The 26,499-nt window shown below is 43.0% G+C and overlaps 1 protein-coding gene across 3 annotated transcripts in view; it reads right to left on the bottom strand.

Annotated features, from left to right (window-relative positions):
• Positions 1-26,400, bottom strand: part of prkar1b (protein kinase, cAMP-dependent, regulatory, type I, beta) — a 63,000-nt gene extending 36,600 nt beyond the window's left edge. Inside the window, exons 1-4 of one of the 3 annotated variants that reach the window (XM_076752196.1) lie at positions 26,191-26,400; positions 24,718-24,905; positions 10,961-11,131; positions 7,490-7,581 (exon numbers count right to left, since the gene is read on the bottom strand). In XM_076752196.1, coding sequence (XP_076608311.1) covers positions 7,490-7,581; positions 10,961-11,131; positions 24,718-24,891 — 437 coding nt within the window. In that variant the 5' untranslated portion in view covers positions 24,892-24,905; positions 26,191-26,400. Of the gene's footprint in view, positions 1-7,489; positions 7,582-10,960; positions 11,132-14,114; positions 14,524-24,717; positions 24,906-26,190 lie in introns of those variants that run through there. The other 2 variants (XM_076752198.1, XM_076752197.1) reach the window with 2 other exon arrangements.
• Positions 26,401-26,499: the final 99 nt, after the last annotated feature.

Here is a 26,499-nt window from a genome sequence, read left to right as displayed (position 1 = left end):
AAGCAGCTGAAAAGGCAGGGATGAGTCATAGCTAGCTGGAAAACTGTCCTGCACAGACTCTGGGGTACATTTTGGAGGGAATACAAGATCCTAAAAGGACTCCGGACACGAACACTACTACATGACTCACTACTTTGTAAAGCACTGCATGGAGAAATGGATGGAGTAAGGGATGGAGAAACATGACAGGGGGTGGAAGAGGCAGCAGGGGACAGGTTGAAACACAGCAGAGGGTATGAGAGAGGACAAAAGTTTCCAGCTATCTTTCAGTTGTGTATGAGCATACATGTGTGCACTCGTTGATGTGCATGTATGAGTGTGTTTATCTGTGCTAGCTTGCAAGCGTGCAGCCTGGCTAATATGAACTTCCAGCAAATGACATGTTTGTGTGCATGCCCTGTGGTTTGCATGGGCGTAGAGGTGAAGCTGTCTGAACTGAAGAAACGATGTAGTGTGCTGGGGGAGGTGACGGCGCTGGCCTGTTAGCCCACTGTGCGCTGGATGGTGGTGGGGATGGTCGAGGTTCAGTCAGGCCTGCAGCTCTCCCGTGGAGAGTGACCTCATCGCCTGGCCCCTGGCATTGTGGCAGCAGCACAAAGCCATGCAGGGGACAGGGAGAGAAGACTACACATGAATGTGGGGGAGGGACTGGATGTGAGTGTGGATGTAGATGTGAATGAGTCTGCATGACTGAGAGAGGGAGAAAGACAGGAAGAGAAAACGAGAGAGAAAGGAGTGAATTCCGAAAAAGGGGGGAAAAGAGGACCACCGGGCTGTCAGGAAGAACAGGGACGAGAACACACAGAGAGTCAATGAGGGAATCAGTAAGACAGGAAACACAAACACACATGCAAACAAATAGACTAAGCAACACACAACACAAACCTGCTAATTTGTTCATGCTGTTACTACATAGGCCACCATAAAATACAAATCACAGGAGTCAAACATCCTCACTGGTCGACTACCTGAACAAACAGAGAAACAGGTCCTCTCAATCACGGGAAAAGCCAACACACACACACACACACACACACACACACACACACACACACACACACACACACACACACACTCTACAGACTAGACTACAGGATACCTCTTCAATGGTGGTTCCAAAATGAGGAGAAAAAGAGACAAACAGTCGTCCACTGCCATTCAGTGCCATGACATCCTGTTTCCCCTGTGCTAAAAACACTGCCAGGAAGGACAGTCTGCATTGGGTCACCTAAAACAAGTGTCCAAGCACATATGTCCGCAGGCACGTAATAATCTTGATATTTTGCAATTGTCTTTATATATACATTTGTTTTCAGTACAAGGACTAGAGTTTCTTACTAGCAGAAGCTATGACTAAGAGAAAGTTAATATTTGTATTATCTTTGTGTGGCAAAAACACCCCCTAGGGGCTGCCGTGTGGTAACAACACACGTCGAGTGTCACTGTGTACATATGGATATTAATGGAGATGTAGGTGGTGTGTGGCTGCAGCTGTGCACTTTGTCATAGATAACCAAAATATTGCCTGTACTGTTAATTTTAGAAACAGCTGTATCTGCATTTCAAATATGAACCCATTGACCGGAGCACAGAGCTCAGGTTCCACATCTACTGGATATGGAGCCTGATTCAAATGAGCGAGCTATCAGATAAAATGATGAGAGCTGAGCTCATCTGATACGGCTACACAGCTCACTATCTCACATTGCGTCCTCTTTGTTGTTTCGTCCCTTCACACGGGCCTTAAATAAACTTCCGCTGGAACACAAGACAAGACAAATGTCTCTCGGGTCGTTTTAGTGTCTTTCGCCTTGCTATTGTTTGTTTATTTAAGTTTTCTGATGCTCAGTGATTTATTTATTATTGTTTTTGCACCTCTCTCTCGCTCACACACACACACAGACAAAGAGTGCCAGTACACTAAAGATGTTCTCTGTCCATCGGCAGGGGCTAGTGGGGAAGGTACAGAGGTCAGGGTTTAGGGGTCAGAGGGCAACTAATCAGTCACTTCATCAACTCATTACTCTGCTTGTTAATTAGAGGATTAAAGCCGGCAGGATGAGGTAAGCACCACCTCTTTACAATCCTTTCCCCCATTGTATCCTTTGCTATAACATTTTAACTGCAAATTTTAGATGCATTGATTGTGCTTCTTACAGAACTGCATGAAATTTGTTTACTTCTGCAGAATTCTCTGCCTCCCTGCATATCAAAGATAAAGTACTGTATTTGCTTGATTTACAACTGGGTCCTGACCTGCGGAGATTTAACAACTCCTGTTACCAGATGGCAATGTTATTTTAGAATATTGCAAACTCTGCCAAGATAGCTCAAGGAATAGGATAAACAGGGTTTCCTCGTGTCTGCCAGACTATTTATGTGGTTATACAAAGAGCAGAGCTTCTCGTGTCTGTACTGTCCCCAGGAGAGCGTTTTGTGGTATGAGGGCATTAGAGTAATGCAGGCCGACAGAAGAGAACTTGATGAGCATATATGCATGTGTGTTTTGTTTGTCCCGAGGGAAAAATAACTACACCTATGACAGATTTCCCAGAGGTCTTTTCTTCAGTCGTTAATCTCTCTCTAAATGTAACCTCAAAGTGTGTCTGTCCTTTCCTTGCCTTCCGTCTATCATGGCGCTCATACATAAACGAAGTAGATCATCAAGGTCATTTATCCAGGTGCACATGAAAACTGATAAAAACAGGCCAACATTAACACACTCACAGTCTGCTGCTATCAGAAATCTCATTTCATATCACTTCAGTAGGAAGTAAGATAAGAAAAACTATTACAGTAGGAACTGAAAGAATGTGTGTTTAAACAGCCGATATCGCTTCTGTTGACCATATTAGAAGACATTTAAGGGGGAAGCGGTGGGGAGATAAGCTGGCAAATCTCATCTGAGGTTGCACCTGGACAAACAGGCGATGTGCACATACGCACACAAGTCTGTAAACTTGACGATTTGGCTAAGGTCAAATATCTAAATTGGTGCACAACAGCATGACATGAGATTCTGTCTGCTATCAATCCCCTCATTTCCTTGTCGAAACCTTTAATCTGAAAACTATCACCCAAGTGCTGCTCGGTAGCTGAAACTGAAACAGAATCAGATTGTAAGATGAGATAATAGTCTCAGTTGATATGATAATAACTACTGTATCGTTACAGTATCGAGACAGGTGGTTGCACACCGAGTTGGGTGTTAGCAAAGCAGGCTCAGCACAATGTGAAATCAAACACCTGTTTCCAGCTTATCTTGTGTGCTTGTGTGTCTATTTGTGTGAGCATAACATAATGAGGTCATTATGACAGCTAATGGGCAGCAAATACACGGGTCCACCCAGTGGCCTGCTGGGAGCCACAATATGGCAGAGGTTCACACGACAGTTCTGAGACCAGCCAAGGTCAAAGAGATAAACAGAGATGCTGTCCCCTGATGGCACAGTATTTGCTATTCGCTTATTGTGTGTGTTCCTAACAAACCATGATTTTTTTTGCTCAGCAAAACAAAATATTCCCTACTTTGCACTGTGTTTACACTGGTGCGATGCATGAGGGCTATACATAAGTGCGTCTTGAAGGATAAATGAATAATACATATTTTAAATGCAAGTACAACAAAAGTATGTGCTTTGATCTCTTTTATTCCTGTAAACTTCTCAGCTTGCCAAACTGCCTTTTAATAACAAAAACAGTGCTCAGTTGAAATCTGGAAGGCAAAATGTGTTGAGGTTTTACTTCCAGGCAGCTGAGGAAAGACACACACACACATGGCTGGTGGAGCTCAGAGACTTTGAGGCCATAAAGTTTGACATATGGAATGGTGTGTTAATCAAAGACTCCACGCTCCCAGCTGGAGCAGCCTCACTGGGAACACAGTCTGACATGCATACTTGAGAATGTCCGTGTGTGTGTTTCTCATGATAATATAATCCCCTGTCATCCTTTGTAGTGATGGTGGTACTTGTGTGCCTGGTTATGCGCGTTTGCTTCACCCTTGCTCCGGTACAGAGGTTGAAAATATTTGTTCTCCTAAACCTCTCCACGACTTGCACCACCCTTTTAATCTCCATCACAACTACTGTTCATGTAGTTTGAAGAAATAATTCAAATCTTGGGGCTCAGAAAATTGGTCTCTTTCCTTCCGTCTCTCACCTACACCCAACCTCAGCACTTGCACAGTAAAAAATAGAAGTAATTTCACTGTTCATTTGGGAGGGAGTGCAAATGCCTTTTCTGTTGCCTCTTCCACTGAATGCCCCTCTATATTGTCTGTTTTCATTCTTTCTCCAGAATGCCCTGAGACCGACGCATAAACCCTGACAGCTTTACATTCCTGCCAATGGAAGCCGAGGTAACAAACATTTACAAAACAGGATATGATCAAAGCGCAGAACACTAGCTGGCTCTGTTTTAGTTTAAGTAATATTCTGCTTGTCCTAAGATGCCCTCCAGGATCATTTTTCTCCTGCCTGGCCCATTCCTGCAATTATAAACACAGTCATCTCCGCCCCTACAGAAGACTGATAGAGCAGCATCACTGCTGAAAGATTTCCTCTGCAAAGACATGTTTGCTGTATACATATATGGGTGGGTTGTAGAGTGGCTTCAACACTAGAGTTATTGCAATTTAACGACAAATGAACAAGTGGTTTATTATCTAATTTGCACACATCATGATCCATTTTGACAAATTAAATGTCAACCAGGAAACCAACTTAATACTGCAGTTTCAACTGTGTGCATGTGGACACTACATCAACACTTGCAGTCCTGTATTAAACACCATTGTAGAACAAGCTGAAGACAGGCATGATATATGTATACTAATGACAAAGTTATGAACATTTCGAAAACTAAAATCTGTACGTCTGACTCTGTGGTGATCCTGGTTTTCAACACTGGCAGATAAAAATCATGATCCATGAAGAAAATTACAGATGATGATTGGCGTCCATTAAGATTAAACTGCACACAGACATGCAAAAAGACACCACAAAATATGACGGCTGCAGAAGCAAAGACAATTTGAATAGAAAGAAATAGAAAGTCGAAATCAGTACACTCTCCCTGGATTCCTAGTGAAGATAAGTAACTTAAGAAGAGGAGATAGATTATGAAGACAGGGTGAGAGAGGACAAGATAACAAGGAAAAAAGACGGCTACCGAGAAAATAGTGATGAGAGATGAAAGAGAGCACTGGAGAGAGCAGAGAAACAAAGAGGGCTTCATTGTTTTCGATCCTGCTCATTACTGAGGGGGATGATAGCATAATATAGTCCTAATGGGGGGACAAATTGTGTGCTGTTCAGCTTACAAGTGACTAATCATACAAGATGTTTCCTTGACACATACACACACACACAGCTATCAGGCCTCTATTTTTTGTCTCATTCTGTCTCACACACAGCCACCAAACAAAAATAACCATTTGTGAATGTTTTGAGACATTTTTTGAACAAAATACAAAAGAAATTTGCGACCATGCACTGACCCATCCTCCTGATGTCAAGCACAGGCCCATAAAAGGAGCAATGGTCACGACTACCTTCTTGCCCAGTGAGACCACATGTGCAACAGCATCTGATAACCAAAATGGCCAGCTGTTTGCAAAGCAACAGGAAAGGGTTAAAACAGAAAGTGAATGAGAGACAGAGAGAGAGGACAGTGCAGTCAGACTCCATCTGTTAATATGCGTCAGTCCTCGGCAGCTTTGGCACATCTAAAGAAGCGAATGTACTTCATACCGTGACTTCATCAATGCCAACGACAGAAGGATCAACAAGCAAGAATTATTGCTCTGGAGCTGAGTTTGGCTTAATTTTCTGTTTTGTTGTCTGCAGTAGCAGGGATACACAGCACTATAGAAGATAAGCAAGGTTGTACAGGTTTTGGGATGAGCAGAAATCACAGATGCTCCTTCTCAAGCAAAGTTTTGTGCTGAACCCTACTGATGAGGCCGTCTAGAGTACTCTACAGCAACTAAGCCACGTGCAAAAAGGCCTGCTGGTTACTGTGTGCAGTTTTTCATTAATGCTTGAGGATCACATTGGCCATACATCAATACATTTCTTTCGGTGGGGGTTCCAGGCGCAACTACGGCAACATAACCACAATGAGACCACCATCCGGCCAAACAGCCAGCACTCCAGCATCGTCAGCTGGAAGTGAAGAGTGAGGAAGAACAGAAAAGAGTGAGGAAGATTGTAAGAGTGACATGGAGACAGATATTTAGAGGAAGGCATAGCCAATTAAATGCCATGTCCCTGCCCAATCTAACAGACCAAACAAAGTGAGCTAAGAGTCTTCAGCATTGCTAGTTGTATGTTCACCCACAAATCCCACAACAGCAAATTCCTGTGTGCATAGCATTAATGGCTGATGCCAGCCGTGTGCAGTGACACAGCAAACATGACAGCCAGTTCAATAAATTTGACGTCATGCATGGTTTCAAGGGCTGACGATGATGCCATTACAAAGCTTGGCATGCCAAGAGGTCTTGGGTACATTAAAACCTGATGGTTTATGGTCCACTGCTAGATATTCTTGTGGTATAACTCCAATCTGCCACATCAGCCACCCAAGTGCATGGTTTTCAGACTGTCCGGATCCATCACATGTTGCACTGTGCTCAGGGCTGCTTCAGAGGCACTGACGTGCAATCAGAGGCCTGCGTGCTTGTGCCAAAGGAGCACGGTAAATTGTCAGCTGACGAAAGACTGGAAAGAGTGTTTTGAGTGTGGAGGCTTCAGCCAACAGGAAAGTGCCGGTGTTTTCCTCTCCATGGGGCATAATGGATTCTCTCCGCCAATGACACACTATTCTGGCTGGCGGGCGGGACCGTCAGCCACCTGAGAGCCTTTCCCACAACACTCCCCTCCTGTCAGAGCCAGACCCAGACATCACTGGAGATCTGGGACAGATGGAGGGATGGAGAGAGGATGGTTGAAGAGAGGAGGAATGTGAAACAACAATGAATAGGAGCAGATGGTAAAAAAAAGGAGGGATGGAGGGAAATTGGCACCCGTCTCCATCCAAGACGACTATGGAGAATTGTTGATTCCTGAGCACCACCACCCATATCTGAATACACCACGATACTGACATACACACAGGTTACCATAACAACTAACAACACAATGCAATGCAACACACACAGACACATCCAGTTGGCCCCTTACCCACCCTTTGCTGCATACCCCTCCTCATCTGCCACATCTGGCCATGTTCACTCCTCCCTCTCGCTCTGCCGGTGTCTCCGTGGACTTGAAATGCTCCAAAGCAGGCAACACTGGCACACAGTGGCCACGAGGGCAATACACTCAACTGGAACAATGGCCTGTTCATGATTTTATCAGCTTACAGCAAACATGCACTCATTGTCCAGACACACACACATACACGCAAACATGGATTGCTAGCATCACACTGGGTGTTGTGCTAAGCTGTTAAAGAACTCAGTGGGGTCATAAATGCTTTGTACCTTCTCTCATTGTCATCCAGGTGAGCAAACAGCACATTTTTGGAGATGGCCTTGGCCAAGGCGGTCATGGTTTTGTAGTCCTTCGGGATCACCTGGGTAGACAAGGCAGTAATATCCATTACAGTAAAGCAGACTGCAACAACACTATGCAGGTGGACACATGAAACAAGCCAGCACAAACACATAATAGGCCTGACTTCAAAAGCAGACAAAATTGAGTAATTAAAGAGCAGCATGCTGGCAAACTCTGAAAGGAATATCCCACACGTGTGTCTGTGTATTTTTGGGAAAGCCCATCTGTTCAGGGATTACACTCAAAATGTCACAGAGACCTTAAAAATTCACGAGAGGCCTGAACTCATTCATAAAACATGCATTTTCATGTCCCAGACTTTGTGGTGTGTGTGTGTCTATGTGTGTCTACATGGAAAGGGAATGGCAAAGTCTGTAGCCACAACAGAGCCACAGAAGTCTGTATTTATGAGGAGGCATCCTAGAAGAGAACTTAAGCTCCATTTACCATAGGGTGAGAAAAGCAAAGAGAAAGTGAAAGAGAAGGAGAAAGAGTCAGAAGACTGAACTGAACTCTTCTTAATACAGAATATCTTGAAGAAGGAGAGGACTGTGCTTGTGTGTGTGTATGTACTTTGTCTCTGGCGGTGGGGGAGAGGAGGGGCTAGGCTGTAATTACGTTAAAGCAACAGATGTCTCCACATGAAGACGACCACGCAGTGTGCACAACATGCACACAGATACACACACACAACCACATCACATATAAATAAAAAAGTACCATAATTTTTATCTATCTGCAGTACTCCATCCTGGCTACTGGCTACAGTGGACAGGGGGAGAAAGAGGCTGGTCTGGCGTGGAAACTGAGCTGGAGGAGGACACATCTGTCCAGAGAGGCTCAGTAATAAAAGCAATTCTCAGATGCAGATTTTAGGTCAGCCGCCAAATCATCCTCCACAAGATCCAGCTCCAGTACTGTCACCCAGGGGATCGATAAATGTCAGGGCACTCAGCTTTTGAATCATGAAAAATTATGCTTCAGATTCAGATTCTCTTTTTTGGTTTTTCCACAGTACCTCGTCAGGTTAATGTTAAGATATTTTGCTCTAGCCAATATAAATAAAAAGAAAAGTCGGGGTATAGCCTCATGGGGAACAATGAGTTTATAATGATGGAACAGTTAAAGCTACGAGCGGCTATAAGAGGAATCAAATTCTGATGGTGTACTAGTCAATAGCAAAGTAAGACAGATAAAAAGTGAAGCCCACATCAACAGCATAACATACAGTGCAATGTTAGCTATGATACATTCTTGGAAATCCAAAAGCTCCTCATCTAATGCCACAAGAGCCTTTTAAAGTTGGAGGAAATCTCTGACTCCATGCCCATCTTGTTCTCAGCCTATCAAGAGAGCTCCTGTCAATCTGTTGCCAGGCCTGCAATTCATTCCGTTAATGTGATTTCCAGGGCTGACCGACAGGCCTCACAATTTGTTAAGACTCAAAGCACTTCACAGCAAAGCTCTTTTTAATCAGATGAGCAGGGCTAGCTAATTGATTGACTTCTGTTAAACAGCTGCTGATTTTCACAGTGGAGTCGCTAATGGAACTCATGATGTAGGACGATGTCAGCACATAGGCTCTGAGTGTATGTGTATGTTTGTTTGTCTGGGCGTGTGTGTGTGTGTGTGTGTGCTACCTCAGCGAGCATCAAAGGCCAGAAGAAATCCTCTCTCATACTTCATGTTTTCATGCTCTAATTTGATTTTAACTCACCATTCTCTGATGGTCTGTTGTGTTGGGTGAACACATGAATAAATTTCTTCTCAACATGCAGCTGAAGTGGCTGCGAGAATTCTAGCATGAGTAAGTTGTTGCATGTGTGTGTGTGTGTGTGTGTGTGTTTGTCAAGTGTGTGATTGTGAGGGACACGTGTGAGGAAAATGAGGCTGGAGATGGGGGCAGGCTTGTAGCCATGACGGATGACTGCAATGTCTGATACAGGCCTAAGAGCCAACACAAATATGTGGGTGAGTCCACACACCTGACACACACACACACACACACACACACACACACACACACACACACACACACACACACACACACACACTGCATGCTCCATTGACCGTGCGATTGCAGTGTGGTGATGGGGGTTCATGCAGTTATGTCATTACCCAGCAATTAATGGCATGTCAAGTCAATTACAATTGAACGATAAAGCACGATTACGATATAACGACCAGGGTGCGTGTGTGTGTGTGTGTGCGTGTGTGTGTGTGTGTGATTTATGTGTCTTAGAGCGTGTAAGGGTGAGTACGGTTTCTGGCAAAAGAGCTTTTTTTCCATAATTAAATTATGGAATGGACACACGAGGTTGCAAGATGACAGATAACGCTGAAAGCCACCCCGCTGTCCACAACGAGTAAACACAAAGTCACTTTACAAAAGACACAATTTGGGCTTCTCTTCTCCTTTCCAGCCTATTGTCTGTCATACTGTCTGACAAACCTGGGATGTAAAATAAATGCCGACATAAATAAGGCAGTGTATTTATATACACAGCTTTCTGCAATAACCTGATTTCAGAAGCAGCATGTGCTCAGGAAACCCAGCTCCTGTAATCAGGGGAGGGGATTAGAAACATTTGATGTTTTCCAGCTAGAATTTTCCTCGTGAAAGCTGATTTCTTCTTCATGTATACATGAAAGCAGGCTTCTAATCAGGCTTTTACATGCACGCATGTGCATGACAAAGACAAAGATACAGGAGGGCAGCAAGATGGCAAAAAAAACGACCACATGGAGTATCTTCATCTTCATTTATAAAATAATCTCTCTAAAGTTGCCTCTAGAAGTCTAAATAAGTACGTTTCTACATAATTTTTCCTGCATAACTTGATTTTTTGAGTAACCTGGTTTCTTGCGTGCATGTATCTGTACTGAACTATAAAAACTGCTATTCTGTTCAGCACATCAACTATCTGCTTTACACACTGTGTATTTTGCTGCAAATAAATTCTCTGATGTCCAAGTCGGTTCATTAATTTCTCTCATGAATTTACACAGCTCACCTCCCATCTAGCTTTTGCACTGTTCCGATGAATGTGCTTAACATTTATGCTCTTAAGTGGGTGTTAACAGAAGGACAGCTCAACGTCCAACAAATAAACAACAACAAACCTCAAGGTCGGCTTGATATTTTTGATTACACTAGACTGTATTTTAAATTTATCACACCAGGGAAGGCCTTGGACAAGCCAACTTTCTGTCGTTTATGCACATATACATTTAGTTTTTTACTATGTGTTCATAACTATGATGCTCTAATTGTGCAAAAACCTGTGTTCTTGTGTATGTCTACATTGCATCTGTGTGCAGGTATGTACTGCTTGCTTGCGGATGTATGTGTCTGCGCATAGATGCTTTTACTTATGCATCCATCTTCCAAGGCTGACCTTGCGCACGTAGCTGACAGCGTCCTCTTCAGTGTAGACCTCGGCGCTGACCCCTCCCCTGCGGCGTCGGGCCTTGACAACAGGGTTAGGCGGTGGGGGAGAAACCTCATCATCGTGTGAGTCTGACTGGCTGTTAGATTTTTGCCGTGCCATGATCTGCTTGCATTCTTCCTGTGAAAACAAGAGCACAAACAAGATTGTTAGAGGGACAAGCATAGAGAGAGGGCCACAGAGGGGGAGAAAGAAAAGCTTTTACAAATACAAATGGTCTATTAAAACAGGGCCCCTGTTGACAAACTCTTTAAATATAGATGCAACTACGATTAAAGCTTCAGGCAAGCTCATCTGAGTGTGACTGTTATTCTTTTACCTCACTAACGATCACATGAAGACGGGCTGACAAACCTCTCCGAGCGCTTTTTCCAACATCAAGCATCATGTGGATTCTTAACCAGGTCAAATAATATAACAGAATTGTAAAAACCCTCAGAGAAAGTACAGTGTGCATGTCCCAGTCCTGAGTGCATGCTGTCTGGACATCTGGCTGCTGTGGTATGAAGTGAAAGGCATCAAATATTAATATCTGCAGGCCTGAACATGAGGAGGGAAGAAGGCTCAGGCAGGTACTCTCCTCCTCTCAGATAATGAACAACAAGGAAGAAAGACATCAAAGGGGAGAGAGGATGCCTCTGGCTGGCTGTTGTTTCAACTACTGAATGCCCTGCAGGTGATGAATTATTGATTGTACACTTGATTAACACATTAGCATAAGTACACAATAAAACCACTGTAGGGTTGTTAATACGTGAAAGCGCTGTGAGACAAGAGCTATGTGATAAAGCTTTGCGTGAAAGGTAGCCAGCATCCACTGCTTTATATACGATAATGACTGGTGTGCACCTGCTGCCACTGTGGGTTTAGTGTCTAAGAGCACAGTGTGGATCGAGTCGACGGCAGTGTTATTCACCGCCACATATTGTGTTGTACAGTGACAATTTCTTCTCTTTGCTGCTTCGCTGCATTTGTAGTCAGAAATAAGCAAAGTACGGAGACGCCACACAGACAGAAATAAACAGAAACAGAGAGAGAAATTATGTAAAGGTGGAGGACAGCAGGCAGCTGGGTGGTTTAGTGTCATGGCCTGATCTGGGTTTCTAACAATATGAGACAAACATTGAAAGATTGTTAAATCCAGTATGTTCATTTGAGTTTGCAGGGGGGGGACATTCATCATTAATTCATGATTGATGAGTTTAATCAATCAACAAGGTGTAATAAACACTCTCTCCTGATAAAGCAGACATGCTCACATTGCTCACTCAAACCAGTAAGACAGGAGTCTGTTGTCAGAAGACTGGGACAGCCTCACTGTAGGCAGCAGGTCTTTGTGTTAGGATGAACTGCTCAGGCTTTGTGTCCTCTTGTGATATTCAGTCTCAGTTAACCAACAGAAAATTTTCTCCAGTCATTCTTCTCAATTGCTGAGGTTTCTTGCTTTTCTTTGTCTTCTATCATAGAAAACAAAATGTCTTTGAGTCTCAGACTGTTAGTTGAACAAAATGAGCAATTTCAGGATATCACCTTGGGCTTTAGCTAGCTGTGATGGCCGTTTTTCACCACTTCCTTACACTTTATAGATCACAATAACCAGCAGATTAATCAATAATATATATAGCCTAATCTTTGATTGTAGTCCTAGTTCAGTCTTTCAGACAAGATTTACTTTTACTTAATTCAAGTAACTAATGTATTTTGGTTGTGCTAAGACAACAGCTCGTGCAAACTGTTTAAGCATTTTGTACTCTACCACCTTTCAATATTTAATCAACTATCGATCATAAACAAGGACAACAATCAATTAAGGAAAGTGCTGGCTCGAGCCATCATGCCACTGTTGAGTTCATGGCACCTCTAAATATTAGAGCGCATTGTATAATTCAGGTACCACCATTTTCTATGAAATGTAGTGAAGCAGCTTTTTTCTCTACAAAGCCAGAGAGGGGAGAAGGAAAAAAAGAAGACCTGGAGCAGCTGGGAGCAAAGTCATTACCGAGAGCCTTGAGCTGGGAGCAGAAATTGCTGCCACTTCTCTCTGCTTATATAGTGACAGATAGAGACAGAGAGGAAGAAAGACACAACCTATGACAGAGAGAGAGAGAGATGGCAAAGAGAGAGAGAGCAAGAGAGAGACGAACAGGTGGAGACGGCGAGGAGACATAATGTCATATAATCTGAAAACTGAGACAAAACAGAACTGTCAAATCCAGACCTCACAACTCAGCACTTCCCTGCACATTCTTCCTCAACTATCTGTTTCAATCATCTCAGCAGCATAATGTAATGAGGATGGGAGCAATAACACGGCAACGCTATAATGACAGAAAACAGCAGCCACTTAGACAGTTGTCGAGAAGGCGTTCATCAGCTTACACTTTCATTCATTCTTTGAGTTGGTATCCTTTCATCTAATGATCTTTTTGTGACAGTCTCTCTCCCCTTTTCACTCCCCTCTCTGTCTGACTTTGTCTCTCTCCTGCTCATTACGTCCTGAACTGACTGTGATGCTCTGTGTAAAACAATGTGATATTGCAGATCACACACACACACACACACACACACACACACACACACACACACACACACACACACACATATACACACACCTCTTGCTTACGCAGAGTCACTGCCTGAGGGAACACAGCCAGCAGGAGGAGAAAAGGGGAGATAGAGAGCCGGAGAGCAGCATCAACACACACATACACATATGCACACAATCTAACAAACACATGCACAGGCGGACTGCAGGTAGAGGAAGAGCTCACACGTTCCAGCTTAATCAAGGTGGCCAATCAGGTAACACACTTCACTCTCCAAAGATAGTGAAGGCAAAACCAAAACAAACCCAGCACTTCCCTGTCTTTCAAGCACTGAAAATACATATTTCTCTCCTCACAAAAAGCTACAAGTTGGAGTCACAAACTAGCAAACACTATTAACATGTTGCTGTCTCAAACAGTCAGTGATAATGATTACTTAAATTCTCACATACACTCACTCCGTCTAGTACCAAGTAGCTCTACCTTGCAACAAAACTTCTTGCAGGTTAGTTCCAGGAGGCTAACTACAGGCTAAGTTTGTTAGCAGAGGTATTTACCATGGCATGGAGGGCCCCTGGCCAGGCCTGCTGTGTGTCCCTCAGCCTGTCAGAGACACCGGGCATCAAGTCAAAGTGTGAGTGTGCCAAAGTGTGCATGAGAATCAACACACATGGATCCCCATCTCATACACACCTGACACACATGTAATACCGCAGCAGCATTTTGCCACACCAGTACAGTGACTGCTGTGTGTATGTGTTGTGTATGCACACAGATTTTGAGTGTGTGTGTGTGTGTGTGTGTGTGTGTGCGGGTAAGCAGAGAATCCAGTTCGTGTGTGAGAGAGAGCGCGAGCGGCAAAATGTCTGCAATCCCCACGACACAGCAGCTATAGAACAAGACTACTGATGAAAACACTGATCACAGCAAAAAGCCTGTATCTCCATCGCTCCTGCGCAACTCTCTGTCTCTGCTTTCCAGCGTCTCTCTCCCTCTCTCCCCCTCTCTCCCTCTCTCTCGCGTACACGCTCACAATCAGGTGGCGCAATGAGCGGGCTCCTCTTGCTTCCCCCTGTCACTATGACAACTGGGTACTGTGAGCACCCTGAATAGTTGGTGGTGAGTCTGAGCAGGAAGCGACGGCGGCTCGCACACCTACATTCACACACACACACATACACACACACACACACACACACACACACACACACACACACCAGTTCTGACGCCTGTTGACAGATTGCCACACATCGACAGTGATTCACTTCACAGAAGGAAAAACGTCACTTGCCTCAATACGGACTTCTGTTCTGACCAAATGGCGTGTGTGTGCGTGTGTTTAGCACCAGCTCCAAACGTTCCCGTGGGGATACATCTTCGTCCCATACATTCCCTGTGTGCCAAACACTGGTCTGTACCATGCAGTGTCTTTCTCACTCCCTACTGATCTCCGGCTCCACCCACACACTTTCCTCTTAGGTCAGAGGGTCAGGCATCAAGTGAGGACTTTGTGTCTGCCTCCAACAAGTCCTCATACTGTTCTGGCTCAGGGACACAGGAAACACATGCAGTATGACTTTTTATGGCTCAGTGTGAAGAGGAGGCTTCATTAGTCCAAGGTGAGCTGAGAACCACTGCAATGTGTCTTTACCAGCAGCAGAGGCAAACTTTTTCTTGCTTTAGCTTAGCTGTAACGACACACAGTCCAGGCAGTTTGAGGCAGTGCTGTTTATGATCCCCAGGGCTATGAACAGTAGCGAAACAAGGCACATCTGCAGTTGGTTTTTGCAACTGTTTTAACTCTTCGCTATGCTCTCTCAGTCTGAGGTGATTTGTATTTCAAACAGCATTAAATATCTCCCCAAAAGCAAAGTCCTACTCTACTTATTTTCTACTCTGTAATCAGTGTTATTATCCTATGTCAGAGTCTCTCTCCCCGCTCTGCCTCCTTCTCTCCTCTGCTCTCCCTGCGTCATCATCAGCGGCTGGATGCCAGAGAGAGAGGACGTGAGAGGAGGGAGAGGAGAGGAGACAGAGGACACAGGCGTAAGCAGGACACAGAAGCTCTGTACAAAAAAAGTGTGCTTTCCATTAGACGCACACAGAGTGAGTGTGGGTCAGAGATTACCACACAAAGAGCGAAGATACAGACAAAAGAAGACACACATGCAAAGCCATGCATGCACGCTCAGTCGAAGTCATTGTTATTAAACCATTATCAGTTCCAGTTTCAACTCATTTACGGACGGTGCGTCACATTAAAATAGGGCTCTCCTGTTTTGTTCATTCCCTGAACCAATTTGCACCAAGCAGATAGGAACAAAAGCAATGACTGACTCTCATCCTAATAGCTATGACTAACCAATATTAATCAATCCAATATTAGAAAAAAGGAAACATCCAGAAGCGGTTACCTTAGGCAGCCCTAATCCAATGACGTACACAATTTCACTCTCCACTGCCGGGTCTGAAAGCATGCAAGTGAACCAAAAACAACCAGGTGCCAGACAAACACATGCATACACATACACACACACACAGGTAATGAAGCATGGAGAGCTGATCCACCAGCAGAGCACATCATTTACAGCACCACAATGGACGGAAAGTTCGCTGTTGTAGTAGGACTGCGTGTATGTGATGTTCAGTCTCTTCATGGTTGCAACACACACAAACAAATTTGCCTCGCTACGCTAATTCTAACTCTCAGTCTGATACATTAACTCTCTAATCTTAACCCTCAAACCTACCTGTTAATCTGTAATCAAACAGTAATTCCTCATGCTTGGTGTTGATGGTTAAGTGTTTCAGCTCTGTATGTATGTATGTATTCAGTATGAAGATTTACATCTATCAACACACACCGTGCAGCCTATAAATCAATACTGAACATGGAATTCTTTAGAGCTGAGACTCTGTTGCTGAGTTGATTAGTGACCTTACAATTAATCTGCAACACTTTTTTTTTTTTTTTGCTGGTTTCACTTTCTAAGATGTGAATATTTGCGAGTTTCCTTAGTTTGAAATGTTAAACAGAATACCTGGATTGGATTTTGGAGTGTTTGGTTGGACAAAATAAACCATTTGAACATGTCAGCTTGGGCTTTGGGGAATTGTAATGGACATTTTTCACTATTTTACAGATATTTCATAGAAAATAGCGTAAACCTAATTAACCAATTTATCAAGAAAATCATCTTCTGATTCATCTTCTGATCAGTAATGGAAGTAACAATTACAGTATATAGTTGCTTCACCAATGCTGTGTCTGGATATCAGATTGGTTAACAGCTCAGGACCATATTTTGCTTAAATCCTGCATGGTTTCTTTACATGTGCACATACACTAAATGTCTCTGTTCTGACACCTTTTTTCTTTCTCTCCCGCCAAGCGCAGATTAGTTGGGGAGGGAGGAGGGATGCAACGGGCAGATGAGAGAGGACAAAGAAGGACCACCAGGGAAACAGGCTGGGGGTCCGATTTACCTGTAGGGGCCCCAGGGTGGGCCAGGGAGGAGGTTTAGGCCCGGGTCACTGCGTGCACCCCAGGCTGATTTGACAGAATACCCTGCTCCCAGCATGGTGGTGATGACAAACACAGGCTGGAGACACTAATTACACTGTGTTAAAAACTCTGAAAACCCTTGTGTGTTTTTCATTTTCTAGACCTGTGCTGCTAATAAACTGTGTGCACACATATATCACTGGCACACACATGAGGAGATGGATCTAAGTAGTCAGAAAGCAGAAGAAGAGGGAGAAAGGGACAATGTGAAACAAACAAAAGGAAAAGCAGAAGACAAGGGAGATTCTCCAAACCTACAACTAATTCTCCTCTAGTGCTCTCAGCGGACTCCACAAACAACCAAACCCTCATGACAAATTGTCAATCAGAGGCCTTTGAAGAGACTAGTGGAGTTGTTATGATAGGTCCTGCTGACAGCTGAATGGTTGGCAGCACAGAAAGGCTTCTCATCTTACAGGGATGAGGAGACAGAGGCTGACAGACAGGGAGTCTGAGGAACTTTCCCATGGTGCAATGTGCTGGGAGTCGATGCAGCAGGGTTTACATTTGTTTTACTTGACATGCTTTATGATTTTAAAGGAAGCTAGACAAGAGTATATGATCAATGCAACTCTGGCCTAAATACAGCAGAGATGTAGAGACACAAACATCTTTCCTGATGCTGTTGTGCTACATTTACGAGGTTACAAGGGTTTAGAAATTGGAATAACAATTCAATTTAAATACTACTTTTCTTAAGGCCTTTACAAAATGCTTGAGACAGTCATCACACGTAATAAAAATACTAATAATCTAATAATAACATATAAGCATTTGTACATATGGGCTTGAGAGGTCATAAATAAAAGTAGCTAATTCATTTAAAGCCAAATCTCATCTAAATGTATTCTAAATACAATGCATGGATGATGGGAATATGTCTGCTTCAGTTCGAGTTTGGGATAAAGAAATGGAGACATTGAAGTATGGAAACCATGAAAGACAGAATTATTCATGACAAAGACAGAAAAAGGGCAATAAAAGTGGATGAGTAAAAAAAAAAACAGCTTGCATGGACATGGCTGCTGAGGAGAGAGAGGGGGGAGATAAGATGAGGGATAAGGGGGATAAGCGAGAAATTGTAAAAAGCCAGGAGTGATGCATGAGATGCAAACTTATGACAGCCCTGTGAGCATGAAGAACACAAGGAGCATTCTGCTAATCACAACAACTCACACCAACACAAGCACAAAAAGATATACACAAACACACAGAGGATGCAGGAACTGTTACCGACGAGCGTGAACGCATATTAAGGGTCAGTTCAGCCAAACGCATTTTCCCAGTAAAGCACTAATGGTAGTGTTTGTGGCAAAGTTTAATGATGTTTTCCTCCAAAAAATCTGCCACAACCCCGATACAGTAATGACTGGACAAACAGAGAGACTCGACAGCAGTGTTCAGGTTGCTTTGGATTATCCACAGACCTCATCTAGGTCCGCGTGACAAGACGGGTCATTTCATATCCAGATAAGAATACATGTCACGATGCAGCACATTTTCTGTAAATTGATAAGTAGCTTAGATAAAATGACCACATAAAAGGCCTTTTTCTCTCATTTTTATTCATATACTCGACAAATTAAAGCTACTCGTTCTGTCTTGGCTGATCGAAGTCCTTGTGTTCTTTACTTAATTTCCCCGGTGCGGGATCAATTAAGTCTTATCTTATCTTATCTTTTCCTTTACTGGAATGACCCTGATCTGTGTCATATTCACTCTCCTTTATGCTGGTTTGTGTTGCCTTCATGCAAATTTCCTGCCTGCATCAGTGTCACGTGGAACAATGCAAATCATTGTCCTAATGACAAAAAATACTGCTGTAGATGAACTAAATGATGAAATGAAGGAGCATAATATGAAACGACAGGTGTTTTTCTGTCTTCACATGATATATATCATCATATCTCACAGCCCTACTATCAACAGTTTTTAGTATTTTCAACCTTTGGCAGAAAATTGTGGCTAATGAAAACATTTCACAACTGTTCTATGGCAAATGAAAAACAGGACCTCGCAGAAAGGCCTAACATCTACACCTGGTTGCTGAAATTAATGGAAACATGACAAAGCAGCATTTGCAAAGTTTTGATCTGAGATCCCGGAACAGGCATGTACTCAGCCTCAACTCATGTCCAAGCACCACACGCATGCAGATGGAGATGAGGAGTGACGGCTGTCATGAACATTTGGTCACCAGTGCAGGTGGCATATTATGTACAGATCAAAGTGTTGTGTGCAGTGCAAATGACAGGAGGAAGAGAGACATGCATCTGAAGTCATTAGATATAGATAGACAGACAGATATTATGAGATTATATTTATTTGCTTACATTTGTTACCATGCTGCCACAGACCTGTTAAAGGTGGAAAATGGCTCAGATTTCATCATTTTCCGTAACTGTCAGCCAGCTTACATAAGTAGGTGCGTTAATGGACATAACTATCATAAACATAGTTCTCCCATCAATTACACCAACAACCAGGATCTAGTGTAACTGTAAGGGGGAATTCTTAGACAATCATAATTCATCTTAACCATAATTCTCCAACTTTTCTTAGAATTTGGTCATTAAGAGCAATTCTTTTCACAGGGAATCTTTATGAATATGGCCCCAGGAATCTCAGTTTTGCAAGCTGATTTTCATGAACGTGGCCAGATAAAGCCTGCTACGTCAGCTGCTGGAAAACACTTTGGAGCCTTGTGAAAATGCAACGTGCTTAATTCAATAAAACATCTGCGGTGGCAGCTGCCCACTTGATACACTGAGTAACATATCCACACTCACACATTCAGTCCTGGCACTTTTAGATGGTGCTGCCTGTCGGAAAGCTCTGTAATGATGCAGACTGATGAGAAAAAGTCACCATTTCTGGTTTACTGCAGCATTGATTTGACCATGACCATCTCAAATAGACATCTGCAGGGATCTTCACTTATTGTGCACATAATCGTGACAACAACACTGCAACAATTACAAATTCATTCATTGCTCATCACTGTTCAATAACCCTGCAGTTCATGAGCTGGAACCTCCTACAATAAGCTTCTGTATCAATACAAAACAAATTTACTGCCTAATTACAAATATCCCACTGAAAAACTAAGCAGTTATGAGGCAAACTTCCAGGAAATAATAGTTTCAAGCATACTAACAAACAGGAAGCATCCTGTCAGAATAGTTTAAAAAGTCAGCTAAGGTGTCACATGTTGTTGTTTCACAGTGTGGTGACGCAAAAATTAAAGTTCACTCTTGCAATTACACTCTGTGCTGAGCTGATAGAGACAGGGAGATGAGGACACCCATCAGAAGCTACTGCTGTAGCGATCAAAGGCATCATTACCGTGCATAAATAGGCAGGATGAAAGGGAGCTGGGCGCCTGTTATTTCCCCATTCACAATGTCAGCTGAGGACTAAAGACATGTTATTATATCGAAACAAAAGTCAAAAACAAACTAGTCAGACTGATGATTTAGCGGCTCTCGAGCGCGGGTGTGTGTGTGTGTGTGTGTGAGAGAGAGAGAGAGAGACAGAGAGAGAAACACTGTAGGAGTACAAGAAGACAGACCAAATAGAAAGAAAGAAACAAAGAAACAAAGAAAGTGTGTCTGTGGGAAAAAAAACATCAAAGAAATAAACTATGAGAGCAGATGGCGTTGAGACAGACAAAAGAGATTTTCCAGATAAGACTGTGAATGCTGAGTGAAACCAATCCTGTCCAGATATGAAATGAGGTTAGGTCTGGCATATGGGGAGAAAGAATACCCAAGTGATCTAATTGGCAAAACCTGAACACAAGAGAGAGGTGAGATGGAATAAACTTTGTGAATAAAGGGGCTCATTGAACAGAGCATAGACTACAGCCTATCTATCCTCGACTGTTGCCTAGGTTACTGCCTCTAGTGGGCGACGAGTGCTGACGAAGATGGCTGAGAAAGAAGAAAGAGAAACACAAAGGAACATGGAGGGTGAAGTACAGGAGAAAATGTGATGACAAAAGTGGATTTTGTGCGGAGAGCCAGAGGTTCCTACTGAAAGATGGACGACATAGCACCTTGATTCAACAAAATACTTAAAATTCAGTGTGTTGTTCTCCTCTACTGGCACTTTTTTTTTTGCACTGTAAAACAAAAGTTTTGAATACATCAGGATGAATATTTTGAGCAATTTGAGCTTTGATCACGCTTAAGAGTAACAATACAAAATTGAGATGAAAATTGAGATGAAAATGAAATCCGGATTGAACGGACATGGCTTGTTGAACCAAATATTGTCCGAAGTTACCCTGTGGAGGAGGGAAGGAGCACAATAAGCCTCTTAAATAACTGGGACAGCGCAAAACAACATGGCCTGTTTCAATTCCACGATTGACTGACTACAAGCAGAGATTTTCAAAGGCTTGACTGGTATAGCGTTGGGCAACTGTGGACCTCTGGGGGCTGGAAGCCTGCAGGTTTTTATTCTGACCACTTGTGTACAGCAGGTACACAACTGACGACCATTCAACGACACAGCTTTTCAAGCCCAGCTCCTTAAGCAAAACAATAGATCCTTACAACCTTAAATGATGCTGCTTTGATCCTGAACTTTGGCCTTCACAAAAGGAGCATCAAATGATACCGTACCTTTATGACATCAATATGTGCACAGATATTCTGAGTGCAAGTGCAAGATTACAGACTCTTATGCCATGAATCAAGTGTCTATTTGGGCAGTCAAATAATATGGCATTAATTCATCAGAAACACTACACCAGACTATATAAACAGTATTAAAATAGGTACATGAACTTGTGCTTTTCAGCACATCTCACTGAAAAACTATTCCACAAAGTCTCCCAGCTTATACAGTAAAATCATTACTAGTGAAGGATGTGTCCTCCCCTTGCCTCCTCTTGATTTTGGGGCACTTGTCATTGGAGCAAATCTCCAACTCACATTTCCTCTAGATAGTCAAAATAACATTCCCTGTCATGTAAACAGAAATTAAATGTGGAGCTGCAATCATGTGAGCAGTCAGACTATAGCTTTTTGATGGCATTTGATGTTTGCTGCAGCTGACAGCCAGCACAGGTGTAGAATGTGGGGTTACAGCCAACAGCTGACGCTAAAATCAGAGCCTTCAGGTCGATGCAGGTGTGGAGATAGGGCAGATTAAACGCTATATGAAAGCAGCAGTGATGTTGATGGTGTGATTCTTGCATGAAAAGTGGAGCTGCAGCAGCACAGGCAGCAATACTGAGCAGAGCGATACGGCTTAAACATATTAGCTTATTGCACTGGGGCTTGACAGATGAGTACAGCAGAGAGTGGAGCATGTCACTTGCTATTCCACCATTAACAATATATTTTATCCTTGCCCAGCTACCCAGCACTGGTGCCTCTGGACACCAGAGCCCAGTTTCTGGAAAATAGATACCCATGTGTACAATGGCATATTTATCTATGCAAGCAATTTAGTCCTAAATGCTAATCCTACATACTGTAAATTCTCTTCTCAGGAAGAACATGAGCACATGAACGTTGTAAAATTTAAACCTATGTTTCATACAACACACTATGCATTTTCTTAACATAAAGCTTTTGATCACAGCAGAACACCTCAGGCTCACTTGTTGGGGAGATGGGATAAACACAGGGAACGTGTGCAGTACGTCATTCTACAGAATGATGATGAATCACGCGCAACTTGCTACTGTATGCTTCTGCTGAGCTCTATCACATCCATTAGTATTCAGGCTGCCTCCCTCACTATGCAGCATTACGGCTTCGACTCACAGCAGCAGTAGCTCCACTATCAGTGCCGTGCTCTTTTCAGCACTCTGTCTCCTTCACCAGAGCGCTGTGAGGGCTACTGCTCCAGAGTCTGTCAGCAGACATCCACACACAAGAACATGTGCATAGAGCAAAGACAGCAGCATGACCTTGACCTTAAACTTTTGTACATTTTGTCCTAAAACCTAGGCCTCACATGTTGTTGTTGTTGTAAATGGGAATTTGACTGGTGAGTCTGGATAAACAAATACCAGGGTAATAAATGATGCATGAATAAATGTAATCTACTTGAATACACAGCCAAAGAGTAAATTATATTAACATCAGGAAAAAGGGGGAAAAATATCTCTTGTCAAGCTGAAATCTGATCAAATCAGATGACTATCACATGCTAACACACTCACACTTGTCACTACAGCACCGACGGAGAGACCCCCCTCCAGGCATCAGGATGGTGAACTGTAGCCCTGCTATATCTGGTGTCGCTTCACAATCACTTCTCTTGTTGGAGGCTTCCTATCAAAGCTTAAACTCTCCTCAGGCAAAAATCACCAGCATGGAAGCTCCATCTCTTACACCTTTATGACCTATTTTAACAGAAGTGTAAGAGTAGAGCCCATTGTTTAAAGAAACAAATCTCATGATCCGCTCATGAGCAAACTACCCATCTGTGTCTCTGCGTGATCAAAGCCAAATGGTGGGAAAGAACATCCATTTAGGCTGAATTCTGGGACATCCTATTTTGGAGACAACTTATCTCACATAGTAGGCACAATAACAATTTATCCGTGTGTCCTATGATGCTTCATAAAAAGCTGAAAAACCCCAACAAACTTAGCTGAACTTGCTTATATCTTAAGATCTACAGTGCCTCTTACTATATTCCAAGTTATTTAGCTGAAAAAGCCGCTACAAAATAAAGCAGGCATCGGTGAAACAGCTTTCACATAAAAAACATCTTGCCACTATAGAGGTGCCAGCTGGAGCCAACGCATTAGCTGAAAAGAGACAGACACAAAACACACACACTCTGAGGAGTCACGTTGATTGTGGGCCACAATGAATGTGCGACAGAGGTTGCCCCTGTTTTAACCTTTTTTCAAGTTATGATGTTTCTTTTGGCTCTTCTCACAAAAGCCTACTCTCCTCTCTGTAGCTGTTATCATTTCATGAATGTGTGACAGACAGATAGACAGACAGGCAGATACAAACAGTCTGTTCCCTGAGCCTGGAAACAGGACACTGGCCTTTTATGGGTGCTCCTCTCACATTCCCAAATGGTTTCTCCCTATTATAGGATGAAAAATGGAAGCTCTTTTCTATCAGTTCGAGAACAGTCTGTTTTTTAACACAGCAGCTAGCTGGGATGTTCTTTGCTTGTTCATATGTGATGGTGTTACAAATATCAGTTGAGGAGATACAATGGAACAAACAAATAAAACTGTGTTTGTTTACAGTGTACGGTACAGATGAAATGCCAGCTCACTCGATGAGATCTGTATTTTTACACACACAAGCATCCACAACATCAAAACAGCATAACTGAGCCTGCAATAAGCAGTCATATCATTCAAAGATGATTTCATTTGCTATATTATGTTCAGAAAATATTAATATCACACAAGAAATCACTATTTGATAACCGGCACACACAAACACACACGTCAGTTATCATATTTGGGTTAAAAGTACAGTATAATTGACAACTTCAAGCTCATCACACAAGATCTCAGGCGACACGGAGCTCCACATTACAAATACAGAGACTCACACTAAGAAACCTGAGTGATACAAACACAAAACTTTGTAATCACCAACCTTCTCCAGCTTTTCAAAATGCTCCCGCAGGAACTTCATAGGACGCTCAGGCTTAGCGATGCAGAGGTTCACAATGCACTCTTTGAGGATCTGCTGGATGTTGTGCTTCTGCACAAAAATTTCACAGCCCTTCAAACTCTCGTCTTCTTCCAGAGTGGAGGAGGAGGTGGCCATCTTATCTTTTATCTCTGTGGCAGTGGGAGAAAACAGGGTGGACCATGAGAGGAGGGGAGGGAAAGCAGAGTAGAGAAGGGGGTAGAGCAGGGTAGTGGGGGTTGAGGAAAACAGAAATGAGGAGCAAAATGCAGTGCACACAGCATGATAAGATGACAGTATGATAGAGAATGGAGGAGCAATGGATCGTGGGAAGGAGGTGAGTGAACATTTCACAGCCTGCTGCTTATGTTTCCTGTCAAGGACCTCATGACATGAACTGCTGTCAGTGCCCAAAACGGACAGTGTATGATGGTGGTGATTGTTGCAAGAGGATATTACCTTTCTGAGTTGAACAAGATACACAATTCTATAAATGGCTGTAATAAAGTTGGTGGCACATGGGTTATAGGGTCGGGCAATATGATGATATAAACCATGAAAAAATATAAAATTCTGGGTTGTTTAATTAGCTGGTTTAGCCAAAAATAGAGAATCCTGTCTGGTCATTTTATCTATAAACAGTTCCTAAGGTTTTAATAACAACATATTCATTAACCACGATCCCTGGACAAATGTGCACACCTTTCACCTGTAGGCAGGTGACAAAAGGAGCCCTTGAACAGTATTCAGCACTTACACTTAATAAGGGTACACACTTCATGCACAAATGATGCATTACTGCATCTGATGCATGACCATGTAGCCCCTTACTATGTTCCTTTGTGGATGAAGATGAGTGAACGTGAACGTTTTGTAAACTGGTACTTTAATCGGATTAATGTTATTTGTGAAAATAAACACTTCAGGAGATAGAGGCAAAGCAAATTATATAGCAGTGTATGATAACTGACAACAGCTATGATTATGTCAGACTACAGTTATGTCAAATAACAGCAGTGGGTCTGTAGCAAGCCAGGAAGCTGAGCAGGTGTAGCTAACTGTTAACTACCCTGTATCACTTCCTCAAAGGCAAATCACTTCTACGATATGGCTTTTTACAGCATAATACACCAAAATCACTTATGACTTCAGGATATGGCATCTACCGAGTGCAGTTTCTTCACAGCAAACAGCAAAGCAGTGCCCACATATAACAATTTGGCCATGTATACTGTTGAGCTAGTGATGAAACTCAGCACCTGTGCAGTTGCATTCAATAGACAGCTAACTCAGCTAGCTTGGCTAACCTTACAATGACAACCAAACCTCAACGAAGGGGAATTACTGCGACGTAAACGCTATAAAGGGCCTGGTCTAAACGCTTATTATGTGTTTATAAAAACACGGTCTAGTCGGTGCTCTCGCTGGTGTCCCTACCGTTGTTTTTGGAGGATGCTCAGTGAGAAAACACCTCGCTGTTGGTGGGAGATTGGTGAGGTGCCGTTTGTCAGACGGGATGCTGCCGTTGCTCTGCCTCTCTGCTACCTCGGCTCGCTCTGCGTCAGTCCCGATGACGTCAATCTGTCATCTTCTCGACCGCAGCGGCGCTCTCTCTCGAGGCCAGCAGCAGCGAGCACGCGCCAGCCCGTTTGCAGTTAAAAAAAAATAATGTTTAAAGGAAACATCCACCTTTAACAGAGCAGAGGCAGTTGGGGTGTGTTTCAGTAATATTGTACAAGAAGGCTT

This window comes from Chaetodon auriga, chromosome 16, assembly GCF_051107435.1.
Source record: "Chaetodon auriga isolate fChaAug3 chromosome 16, fChaAug3.hap1, whole genome shotgun sequence".
Lineage (NCBI taxonomy): Eukaryota > Metazoa > Chordata > Actinopteri > Chaetodontiformes > Chaetodontidae > Chaetodon > Chaetodon auriga.
Note: the sequence above shows the minus strand (reverse complement) of the source record. Positions and strands in the feature narration are given on the sequence as shown.